The sequence below is a fragment of the Carettochelys insculpta genome, chromosome 8 (genome assembly GCF_033958435.1).
Source record: "Carettochelys insculpta isolate YL-2023 chromosome 8, ASM3395843v1, whole genome shotgun sequence".
Classification (NCBI taxonomy): Eukaryota; Metazoa; Chordata; order Testudines; family Carettochelyidae; genus Carettochelys; species Carettochelys insculpta.
This window is the reverse complement of record NC_134144.1, coordinates 10,346,538-10,359,330: the sequence shown is the minus strand read 5'-3', so window position 1 is coordinate 10,359,330 and position 12,793 is coordinate 10,346,538. Positions and strand designations below refer to the sequence as shown.

Genomic DNA, 12,793 nt, shown 5'->3' with positions numbered 1-12,793 from the left:
CCTGTAGCCATATTTTAGTCATCCTTATGGCTGCACTGAAATCCGTCATGCAAACTCATAGAGTTGCACATGCTTAAACCAGAAGTTAATTTGGCTTGCAAAAGGCTATACATTTTGAGGGCAAATCTTACCTGCATGTCTGTGTGCATAGAGAAGAGTCTTCTGTCAGTGAAACAACAGTGTGTTTGCTGCACATAGCCGGGGGAGAAGATCAGAATTTGGGGGAGGAGGAGCAGAGGGCTCATAATGTTGCACATCCATTGGACACTTCACAGCCAGCAGTGTAGGAGCTCTCTCGTACAAGTCCGTATGGGATCTGTCCATATGCATGTTCTCAATAATAACTCCATCTACTGAAGGTGAATGGTAGGGGTTTAGAAGCTACTCCAGCCAGTAGCATCAAAGCCACTCTGCAGTCTTGGGAGGGTTGATGAACTCCTCCTCCTTACCCTCACTCATCTCCTTGGCATCCAGCCAAGATAGTTGGTCTGGTTGATGATTAGATTTGCTCCTGTACTTTAACAATAGGAACAGTTGTATTTGTTGCCAGTACTGGCATAGAGATAGCCAAAAGCTTTTAAGTATTTTCCCTAATGGCAATTTTGATGTACATCATTTTTGTGCAGGGGAGGGACAGCTTCCTTGGTCTCTTGGACCCAGTCCTGGAGCAACTGTACATTCTTTCTTCATTGACTTAAATGGGAGTTAGGGTTGCCAACCCGGTAGTATTTTGGTGAGCAGGGAGAGGGGGGAACACTCCAGCAGTCGTGTTGAAACGTCCCCTGCCCTACCTCTCCCCTTGAGGCACTACTCCCAACCTCTCCTTCCCCTTGAGTTCCCCCTTTCCCTCCATCCACTCATTTACTTCCTCTTCCCTTGCTGCTTTCCACCCCCCCATAAGCAGGTCAGGAGGGACTTGCCTGTGGAGCCAGTGCTGGGAGCTGCAACTGCCTGATCTAGGCAGGAGGCAGCCTGGGTAAGTGCTTCTCCCATCCATAGTAACTGGATTTGGAAAACAAAAAAGCCATCCAGTAACACTTTAAAGACTAACAGAATAATTTATTAGGTGATGAGCTTTCATGGGACAGACTCACTTCTTCAGATCATAGCCATATCAGGACTGACTCAATATTTAAGGCACAGAAAACCAATATTAAATATTGAATTGGTTCTGGTATGGCTATGGTCTGAAGAAGTGGGTCTGTCCCATGAAAGTTCATCACCTAATAAATTATTCTGTTAGTCTTTAAAGTGTTACTGGACTGCTTTTTTGTTTTGATAGTATATAAACTAGCACGGCTTTCTCTCTGTTACTATTTAACTGGATTTTGTGTGTCTGGTCAGTAAATCTGACCAGACACCGTCAAGTCCCCTTTTTACCAAACTTTACAGAGATGAGTTGAAAACTGAGCATCTGGCCATTCTTAACGGAAGGTTTGTGTGCGCAAGAACCACAGGATTGTGGCTTCTTTGTTCACGTGAAAAAATATCTTGCTGGAAGTGGAATATGGGTCTATATCATGATTCTCAGTGTTTTTGTGTTGATTACAGTATGCTGTGCAACAAGGTGGACACTGATCTGTTTTTCATCTGATATTCATAACAATCATCTGTGTCTAAATCATTTTCATGTGCATTTTTTTATAATTAGAGGCTCTGCATCTCAGTTTTGAGGATTGTCTTAAAGATAGTACTACTTTTGTAATTTTTATCAGTCTAGTTCAGTGTCTTACTGTTGCTTCAATGATTTTTCCCCTCCTTATAGAATGACAGTTAGGGGTGAGTAAGGAAAGGAAAGGTCTGGCAATGGACACAATGGCTTTATTTGGTGGTGGAGGTGAGCAGAGTCTCTCATTTCTGTCACCTCAGTTGATTGTTGTGGGTGAGGTTTTCCAAGCCCCGTGGGAAAATATAAAATACATTTACAGGAAAACGACTGAATTCCGTATTGTTTTTAAATAGGTTGAAATAAAATGAGTCAAGATAAAATATAATCAGTGAAATGATTTTTGTTTTTGGACATCATAGTGGAAATGTTACTGGTTACAGACATTTTTACTACGGAAATTACTACTTGATAATTTTATAACTTACAGGATATTGGAACATTTTTACTATTTTATCTTTTTATGGAAATGGCATAACTTTTCTTTTGAAGATTATCTGATATATATGTACTTTGTGATTTTTTTGTTAGCACATTGAGGTTGGAGCTTAATCTACAAATAAGTATTGTGTTGTTGCAAATTTCAGCTAGTACAGTCTTTTGATGTGTGCTCCATTTCAAAAAAATGAATCATAGTCACCATTGAGAATAAATTAATAGAAATGAATACTAATATGCACAAAATGTATTGTTGTATGGGAGTTAGAGCTTTCAGACCACTGAATGGCCTTGAATTTCTCATTTAACATCTTATGTATATTTATTTAATTCTTTATTTTCTTAAGGAATGTGACATTCCACTACAAGAGGAGTAGCTTGAGTTACTTTGGAGGGGTTTGTTCTGTGACAAGAGGTGTTGGAGTGAATGAGGTAATTCTTTCAATTAAAATGTTTTAATGTCGAGTTTTCTTTTTATCAATTCACCAACCCTTATATTGGTATGTTGTTGAAAATCCATTGTGTTGACATGGATCTAGCTCGGGAGGACAGGATACAGTCCACAGGTCACCTCAGGCAGGGAGCAGTCAGCCCCAGTTTTAAATAGCCTTGTGTTCCTTGTAGTTCTTTGCTCCAGATGCCAGGAAGGAAGGGGAAGTTTCACAGACTGCTCCCTCCCCCTTGCAAAATATCTCTGCTCTCATTGTCTAGTTTAAAGTTTTCTGAACCTCCTGAGGCTGCAGCAGGCAGAGAGCCTGTCTTTGGGGCCTGCAGGTCTGCTGTCTGGAAATCGCCCACGTAAGTCTCGCAGACAGAGCCTGAATCTAGCACCCCAGTCCTCACCTCCCCAAACCCTCTGCCCCCTCACCCAGTGTAACCCTAACCCTCTGCATCCCCTCCTATATCCCTACTCCCTCCCAGACCCTGCACCCCAGTATGTTGCCTCAGGTCACAGCCCCCTCCTGCCCCAGGTCACAGCCCAAACCCCTAAATCCCATCCTGCACCCCAATCCTGTGCACCAAGGCACAGCCCCCTCCTGCCCTTGGTCACAGTTTAAGTACCCCTGAACTTCTTCTGCATCCTAGACCCCTGTCCCAGGTCACAACCCCCTCCTTCACTGAAGCTCCTTCCCAGACCCCACACCTCCTCCTGTATCCCAATCCCTTACCCAAGCTCCCTTCTGCATCCAACCACTATCCCAGACCCCGTACCTCCTCCATTAATATCATGAAAGAGTGTAGCCATTGACCACATTCAAATTTTTTGGCATGCCCCCTCCCATCAAAAATAATTGTCCACCCTGATCTAGCTGTACTAGCCAAAATCTTTGCCTTCTATATATTGGACCAAATTCTTTTCTGAGTTAGCCAATGGAAGTCCATTGACTCTAGTGAGTTTCCGCCAGCATAACTGGGAGAAGAATTTGGCCCAGTATGGGTATCATGTCAATTAGTTTGCTTTGAAGTATCTGTATTTTCATTGTAAAAGGTATTGAATGGACCAAATAGATTGCTTGGTAAAAGCAGGTACCAGCTTCTCTGGCGTCTGTTTCTTTGGTCTATGCATATGGTCACATATGGGTTTGATAAAATTTACAGGTTGAATCTCTCTTGTCTGGCACCCTCAAGACCTGACCAGTGCTAAGGGACAGAATTTGCCAGACTACAGGAGGTCAATATTTTCTAGCACACTACCAACACTTACACTTCTTGCTGGGCTCTTAGAAGAAACTTAGGAGTAAATTACGGTTAAATAACAGCACAGAACACTGAGAGGCAGGACTGGTGGTTCTAAGCAAACTTTTTATAGGGCCTTGGGAAACTTGGTGACACCCAGGATAAGTGGACACCTGACTAACTAAAATCATGCCAGACTATGGATGTCACCAGGCAAGAGTAAACCAGAATGAAGTGTTGCAATATAATTTAGAATAATTAATTTTATTGACTGTATTTACTGTTATCCTTTCCTCTAAAAACAGTATGCCCTTCCATTGGCTATGGCAGAGGAATTATCACAAAGTTTGGCTCAGAACCTGGGAATACAATGGGAGCCAGCAACCAGGAAATCAAGTATGTACTGTCATTGAGCATTGACTGTCTTCTGTCCTCCTCTTTTGCTAAATGTACATGGTTTTTGTAAATGGTGTGGTCACATTCAAAGGTACATTGACATAACTGTATATAACATAAATTTGTTAGTTTCTAAGGTGCCACAGGACTGCTTGTTATTTGTGGAGCAGTTGATTTTATTACACTCTGAGGAATTAAAATAAGAACCAAAACTAAAGTTTAGCCAAGTCAAGGACAAAATAACTGTCTCTTGATTTTGCACACAATTTACAGTCATCACTCTCAGTGACTTAAATGACTTTTGCATCCAAGTCAAGGGGTGAATTTCATAAATGATGTGTACAGTCGTGTGTCTTAGAACCTGTTTGGTAACTTAAATGTCTGTCCCCTTTAAGCTCAGACTCTCTATAACTTTAACTTAAGTAGCATAGATCAGTGCTCTGCAACTGGTGTGCTCAGAGCTGCACGCTGGGAGTGCTGTCTCACGCTCTGTGCATGCACCCCACCACTTGGTGAAAGAAGTGCATGGCGGCAGCAACAGCAGTGACTCTGGGACAGAAATGGTGGAAGCTGCTCTGGTGCGTTGCCAGTGTCAATTTGAGGCGGGTGGGGGGATGGTGTTGGGGGGTGCCTGGCTCTGGAGGAGGGGAAGAGCATTAAGTTAGAGTGGGGAGGCTGAGGGTGCTTGGCTTTGAGGGAGGAGTGGGGGATTGAGTTAGAGTGGGGATTTAGGGGTGCCTGGTTCTGGAGGATTGGAGGGGGATTGGGTTAGAGCAGGAGGCTGAGGGTGCCTGGCTCTGGGGAGGAGAGGGGATTGGGTTATATATATTGGGTCTGCTGTGAGATTATAACAAATGCTGAAGTGTGCCATGAGGTGATAAATGTTGCTGAACACTGGTATAGATGTAATTGAGTCACATGGAATCTATGGGCAAAAATGCCAAGAAGCTGCAATAAAATATAAATTAATACTGGATGATGATAGTTTTACTTACATCTTTTTAAAGTCTGCTCCATAGCAGGTGAATTAGCCCAACTCAAAGAATGTAGCACACGAATAGAGTGGGTGCAGTTTCTTCTAGGGGAGTCTGAGAGCTTCGGATTTGGATTTGTGTTTGAGTATCTAACTTTTATTACCTTATGTATCTCTTCTGAATTTGACCCAAGGAGCCCAAGATGAGGCCCTGATTTTAAATATCGCAGACATGCCTGTCCAAGTTTCTCCCATCCAAAGCAGCATCCCTTTCATTAATAGGTGATCATGATTCATTAGCAGTTACCATACCATGTTTCTGAGATACAGCACTATTTTCTTTTACTTAGGAAATAACTGTGCTATCTCCAGTACTGTTGTATGATAACTACTGATTGGGTACTGGAGATGTCATCCAACCCTTCAAAAAGCAGCAGAATCTAATGAGGAGCACCTTTCCTCTCATTGCTGGTGTGGGTTAGTAGTAATTTTTAAATGAAAAATCAAGAAATTATATCCTTGGTTTACATATGTCTTTCAGAGAGTAGGCAAAAACACTGGGTCTCCACACAATTTTTAAAAGTCGTAGTAGAAATGCAATCAGTAGTAGTATTACCCAGGGGATAGATGCAATAGCCTAACAATTCAAAAGTGTTAAGGTGTAAATAATGTGGCTAGAAAAGTAACCATCCTACCCAGTTACATGTGGTTAATCTGTGTTCAGAAATACTGAATGTTTGCAGAGGTATCCAAAATATAGTATCTCTTTTTAACAGATTAATGTCTGTATTATACTGTTCTTATTTTACAAATTGTAAGACATTTTAACTTTTAATAACATATTACTCCTGTGTTTTTAATTAACAGATAATTAATATGCTGATTAAGATGATATAGCTAGTACAAACCTTTGTTATTCAAACACTTTCTGCTATCTGTGCAATAAATGATTACATAGTTGAGTGATAGTTTGGAATGTTGTTAATAACAATTCAAAGCAAATGGAACAAAACTCTGTCTTATGCACAAAGGACATTGAAGTTTTAAGGCTGGGTTCCATTATGATAAACAGACATCTGACTTCCATGTAGATTAATTAAAACTCTTTATATAAAAAGTTGTATTATTTTTTCAAGTGATGTCCCTATGGGTGTTGCACTCTGGGTGTTGCTGCATCCTCATACTGGTGATGGGAAGCTTTTCATTAGCAGTGTCCTGCTCTGCATGCGCAGGCAGTACCTCATGGTGTTGTTTGTGCCTATTGGTTGTGTGCACAATGCAGCTTCCTCAGTTCCTTCTGTACTGTCCTTGGCAGGAGATGGAGCTCCAGCAGCCCCCACTTCTTCCTATAAAAACAAACTCAAAATTTAGTAGATTCAACCCTTTCTTTCCTTTGCTTAACTTTGAGACCCTCTTCATCCATTTAAAAGAAAAGTGTGTGGGGCAGGGGTTGGGGAAGAGTTATGTGCTCCTTCCCTAGCCTTAAAGCCTAACCACCCTCCTTTCCCCACTCCCAGTCCTTCTTCAACATAATGGGTTTGCCTAGTTTTAAGAAATGACACTTGCAAAGATGCTTTTCCCATTTCTAACAGGCATTCCTGTGTCAATTGTTTATGAGAGAGCCATATAACTCAGCAATACTCATTGTAATAACTTGAAGGCCAGAGCCTGGCATGACAGAGATCTGCACCTGAAGATGATTTTATTAGAAAAAATTCTGCACCCGAGGACTTTTCTAGCCACCGCAGAAATGGGGCCAGAGACAAAGCCCTGAGTTCCTCCACTGTGAAGAGATGAGCCTCATTCATGCCTGTGGTGCTGACTTCTCGAATTAGCTCTGGTGATGATCTTGAGCACCCATCATACCACAACAGCATGGGCACCAAGGACACACAAATAGGCAGAGTTGGAGCTAAGGCATTGACACTCCACTGTGGCACCGATGATGCCAACAAAAGTGTTGGCACCAAGATCAGGCCGCTCTGACATGCCATCTTGGTCGGCACCGGCACCTTTACCGACCACAATACAGATGTGAAAGTCACAGTCAGCACCCAAGCAAAATACAATTCCTATCACTCAACCAACTCTTACCGCATAAGGATAATTGAGGTCCATTCAGTTCTGCACTACCCTATTCTCAGTACTGAGTACTCGCCACTTGCCAGCCATGACCAACTGTCTTTGTCTCCCACACCATTGTTTGCCCACAGTTATATGGACATGAGAGGAGAAGACAGCAGTTTCTTGTCTCAACACTGATCACCCACACAAGAGCATCCACACTGGGACACATCACAGGCTGAACATGGGCCTCATGACCCCATGTGACAATATTATGGGCAGCCATGACCATACCCTCCAACCTTGTGTCCTATGCACTGGCCACCATGGGCCTCATGCAGACATCGTGTATCCACACCATCTCCCCTATAAGGAGAGCCATCAGGTCCCCACTACCTCAAACCCCAGGCACTGCATCTGAAATGGGGAGAATGAGGAAACAATAGAGGATGAGGACCCAGAGCAACCTGAAACTGATGATGGGTCCCCACAGCAGAACTCATCATCATTTCCTGAAGAAGCATTTGTACCAGACACAGTGCCCCTACTGACAATCTGAAGCAATTTCAAGGTCTTGTTAAGACAGTCACCACAGTCCAGCTTGATCTCCAAGAAGTTCAGGAGAAGCAACACAAGATCTTGAAAATCTTGCAACTGTCCATCAGCAGGAAAAAAGTCCTCCCTATGGATGAAACCATCCTTGAACTGGCAGACACAAAATGACAGATGCCAATGACAGTATTTTGTCCTGGCAAAGGATATGGTTTTCCTCTTGTGCCACCCACAGCCAAATTCCCTTGTGGTTGATGCAATACATCACTGCTCCAAACTCCCACAGGACAAGTCTCCTCCTCAGGATAAGGACCACACGCACCTGCTCTTATATGTGGGAAAAGTTTATTTATCTGCTACTTTGCAATTGAGAGTAGCCAGTTACTCCACTCTGCCAGCCAATTATTATCACCCTTCATATTCCAAGTTGCAAGAGATCATGGACCATTTACTGGAACAAAAGTGACTATAGTTCCAGGCCATTATCCAAGAGGGTCAAACAATCCCATGCACAGCCCTCCAGACTTCAATGGCTGTAGCAGACATAGCAGCCCATATTTTGGCAATGGCAGTAGTGATGTGTACGGCTTCAAGCCTCCAGGATCCCCAGAGAGTTCCAAATGAAGGTGGAGGACCTCCCCTGTGATAAAGTATCCCTGTTTTCTGCCAGACCAGGCAAAGTTCTTCATACGATGAAAGATTCTAGCACCACTCTTACAACACGGGGGATATATTCCCTTCCCAACCGACACAAACATTACACTCCATCCCAGAAACCCAGGACATCTACAATAGACAACAGTACTTCCCACTTGATCAAAGGTCTAGAAACTAACTAAATAACTGCAGACCCCAACATTATTGAGGTTCAACTAACCAACCCTCCATATCTAAACAACAGTTTTGAAAATTTAGTCAGGAGTCTGACAAACCTCTCCCCACCAGCAGAGATAAGACCATCTTTTGGCCACCACCTGCATCCTTTCTTCCAACAAAAGACCAATATAACCTCCAGTCAGTGAGTACTGGAAGTTGTCAATTCAGGATACTCCAACCCCTTTATGTCCATCCTGCCCACCTAGCCTCCTTCTCTGTCCCTCTTCAGGGATCCCTCTCTCAAATATCTGCTCCTTGCAGAAGTCCAATATCCTGTGCAGATAGGAGTGGTGGAGCCAGTTCCACAGCCTTACTGCAGGAGGGGCTACTATTCTAACTACTGTGTTACTTAGAAGAAATCTAGAGGATCTCGGGAAACTCAACAAATTCATCTGCAGTCACAGATTCAACTCTTGCTACAATATTGCAACACTCAACAAAAGAGAGTGGTTTTTAGTCCTCAGTCTTTAGGATACATGCTTCTATATTACAATTCATCCAGCTCATAGACCCTCCCTATGTTTCATCATGATCATTACCAATATTGCATATTACCTTTCACCTTGTCCACCACTCTGAAAATCTTTTCAAAGATACAGGTGGTGGTTACTAAACATCTCAGATGACAGGGAGAAATAATATGCCCCTAGCTGGAAGATTACCTGATAAAGGGTTCCACCCACAACGAGACACAAACAGTTATCTCCCACTTCCGCAGCCTGGGCCTATAAATCGGCTTCCAAACTATTAGCACCTCATTCTACCCAACAATTAGAGTTCACAGGGGCATATTTAGACCCTCTAGAACCCCGAGCAATACTGCCCCAACATAGGTTCATGACCTTCCAGTCTCATTACCACAGTTCAATTTAGACATTTACCAACATAAGGACTTGCCTTCACATCTTCAGCCACTTACCCACTATGACATATGTAGTCAGATTTGCCAGACTTCACATGTTCTGCCTTCAGGCCTGGCTCAACACAATATATACTGTACGCAGAATGGCCATGCATCCGACAAGTAAGTCATGCATCCACCAGATTTCCTCTCTTCCCTACAGTGGTTGACACAACCTCACAACATCAAGCAAAGTTTTCCCTTTCAGGAAGAAATACTGACGTGTTCTAATCACAGGTGCTTCACTGCTGGGATGGGGAGCACATCTTGGGAGCCATATAATCCAAGGCAGATAGACATCACAAGAAGCCTGTATGCACATCTCCCTGTTGGAAATGAGAGCAGTGAGAATTGCCTGTCACCATTTCTTACCAGTGTGACCTCGGGGATCTCAGAAGTCCCTGCTTCCTCATCAACCTGGTGGGCGTTAAAACAGCTCCCAATAGGTACTTTCAAAAGGGAGGTGTTAATGAGCCACTTTGGCAGATGCTAATGAGGCGCTGCCATACATATACAGTGTCTCATTAGCATAATGGCAGCTGCATGTGTTTCGAAAGTGCCGCTTTTGTAACTTGTGCTGTTGATGTAGATGGGGGGCCTTTTGTAAGGATCCCCTGCATTTTGAAAGCACCTTCTTCCCAAAACCAAATGGGAAGAAGGGGCTTTCGAAATCTGGGAGTCCTTTCAAAAGGCCCCCGTGTACAGTGGCAGTGTGTGTTTCGAAAGCAGCACTTTCAAAACACGTGTGGCTGCCATTATGCTAATGAGACACTGTATATGCATGGCAGCGCCTCATTAGGATCCCCCTTTCGAAAGGGGAGTGCTAGTGTAGCCACAGCCCATGAGAACAGCACTCCACATGCTCAATGTCCATATGAAACCATGATGTAAGTCCTCTAGGCTCTTTCTTTCCATAACCAAATGCTCCAAAAGGGAAGCAGTCTTGGTTCGGTGTCTCTCTGCATGAATCTTGACCTGTTTACATATCTGCTACAGGATACACAATAACACACTACTGCAGAGGATCTCAGCACAGTCAACTAGAGTGGTAGCCAGATTGAGCACATTAGTCAAAGATGCTCCATTGCAAGACATACACAGCAGCAACCTGGTCTTCTGAGCACACCTTTGCAAGACATTATGCAATTAGTTACAAACAAGCCAATCCCCATGTCTTCTGTGGGTCACGCTGTCCTCTCTATGAATCAATGACAGCCCCAAAACCTACCGCCTAAGGGCAGACACTGCTTTTTAGCCACACAGAGTGGAGCACCCACAGGGACATCACTTGAAGAAGAAGAGGAAGTTACTCACCTCATGCAGTAATGAGAGTTCATCAAGATGTGTGTCCCCGGGGGTGCTTGCTACACTCCCTCTTCCCTTCTGCTTTGGAGTTCTGTTATGGGACTCCCTGGTAAAGAAGGAGCAAGGGGAGCGCTCAGTGAACAGGCACAAATGACACCACAAGGTACTGACTCTGTATGTGCAGTGTGGCAGAGCACTGCTAATGAAAAGCTCCAATCGCCAGAGCAAGGACACACCGATATTTGGAGTGGAACGCCCATGGGGACACAATTTGAAGAACCCTCGTTACTGCACAAGGTGAGTAACTTCTTTTTTTGCTGCTAGTATATTTTAACACATTTCCTTCTTTCTTTTGGTTTTGTCTGAGAAGAATGTGACTGCACGGAATCCTGGGGTGGCTGCATCATGGAAGAAACAGGGTATGCTGTAATAATCTGTAACTGAGGGCTTTGGGAATGACATCAAAGTGCATATTGTGACATAAGTATGTATTTTACTTGGCATGGTAAATCTGTTTCAGCACTAGCAAAATGAAAAGCTGGTACATTCATTAGCTATGCAGACAAACATTTGTGTTGAACAACTCAAACATACAAAAGGATAACATTGCCTCACAACATGGGATGTTTTGATTCTACCTAATATTTTTAGAGTGGAGCTTATGGGGGAGCTAATAGGTCTTTCAGACCAGACTTCTTTTGCTCAGTATCCCTATGTGAGACAAGATACTAAAACATTAGCTACAAGAAAACAGACAGATATTACAGCACTTATGCTCACTGTCTACAATGGTAAAATGAAAGAGAAAAAGGACTGATCTGCAAAACTACATTTCACAGCTGAGTTACTTCTACCCAAATTTTCTGAAGAGGAGAAAATCTAAGAAAATTTGTACTGACCGTTTTGGGATGCACAGTTTGTAGTCTTAGTTTTCCAGCCAGTAGTTAATTATCTTTGCACATCTCCTTCATACTAAAAGGATGTGAACATGTTAGCAACATTTTAAGCAGTATATGCTCTGCATTGGAACCAAAGCAGCCACTACTGAAGTACAGTCACTTTTGCAATAAACAATCGTTTAGGATAAGTAGTAAGAAAGTAACTTTTCCAATGCAACTTCAGAGAGAATTTAAATAAGCAAAATATATAATCCAAAGTGGAGTTTTACCATGAAACCATTGCTAATATCTGTCCTACAGTAGAGTGATTTGTCTATTTAAATGCCAGGGGCTTGAGACTTATCAGCCCTGTTCACTAGTCAGATGCATCTGGAAATGGAATAAGAATTCACCATAAAGAGCTGCAGGAAGCTGAGGGTTGGTTGAGAAAGGGGCTAGCTACTGAGAGAAGCTAGGGAGGCTCTAGTTGTAGGTGGAAAGTCCCAGAAGTTGTGGCTGGGTAAAAAGCCCCAGATGGAAGGCTAGTTTGTTTTTTTTGATAATAAATAAAGACAGTATGCAAGGGCTAAAGACTGATTGGACCATTGTAGACAATTCCTCAGACTGGTGAAGAAAGTTATCAGCTTTCATCTGTTTGTGAGAAATAGCATGCAGTGGTAAATTGCAACAACGGAATATAATGCCTAAAGTTTATGGGTTGACTTGGGATATTTTATTTGTGATTTCCATTTCAAGTCATGATGGGTTTTCTAGAACAGAATAATAATTTTATGTCTTACGATACTATTGAGTGCACCCTAAACTGCACACTCTGCTTTGGCCTCTCTTTTAGCTCAAAGTCTCATGTTACTAGGGTGATCATATCTCCCCCGCCCAAGTAATGATGCTGTCCCAGCCAAAACAGGACAGATGGTGACCTTTTCTGAGAGTCAGGCGGTGGCAGCCCTGTGGGGGCTTCCATCCTGCCACTGAAGCTCCCAGCTGCCGCCAGCTGGGGGGCCACCATGCTGCCACTCCAGCTTCCCCAGCCCAGGGAGAGCTGGGGG

At 43.2% G+C, this 12,793-nt stretch overlaps 1 protein-coding gene across 5 annotated transcripts in view; it reads left to right on the top strand.

Annotated features, from left to right (window-relative positions):
- ADAM23 (ADAM metallopeptidase domain 23) overlaps positions 1–12,793 on the top strand; it is a 178,241-nt gene that overhangs the window by 95,539 nt on the left and 69,909 nt on the right. For all 5 annotated transcript variants that reach the window (XM_075001866.1, XM_075001868.1, XM_075001867.1 and 2 more), the window contains exons 12-14: positions 2,452–2,536; positions 4,087–4,177; positions 11,219–11,267. In XM_075001866.1, the coding sequence (XP_074857967.1) occupies positions 2,452–2,536; positions 4,087–4,177; positions 11,219–11,267 (225 nt within the window). The remainder of the gene's footprint in view (positions 1–2,451; positions 2,537–4,086; positions 4,178–11,218; positions 11,268–12,793) is intronic.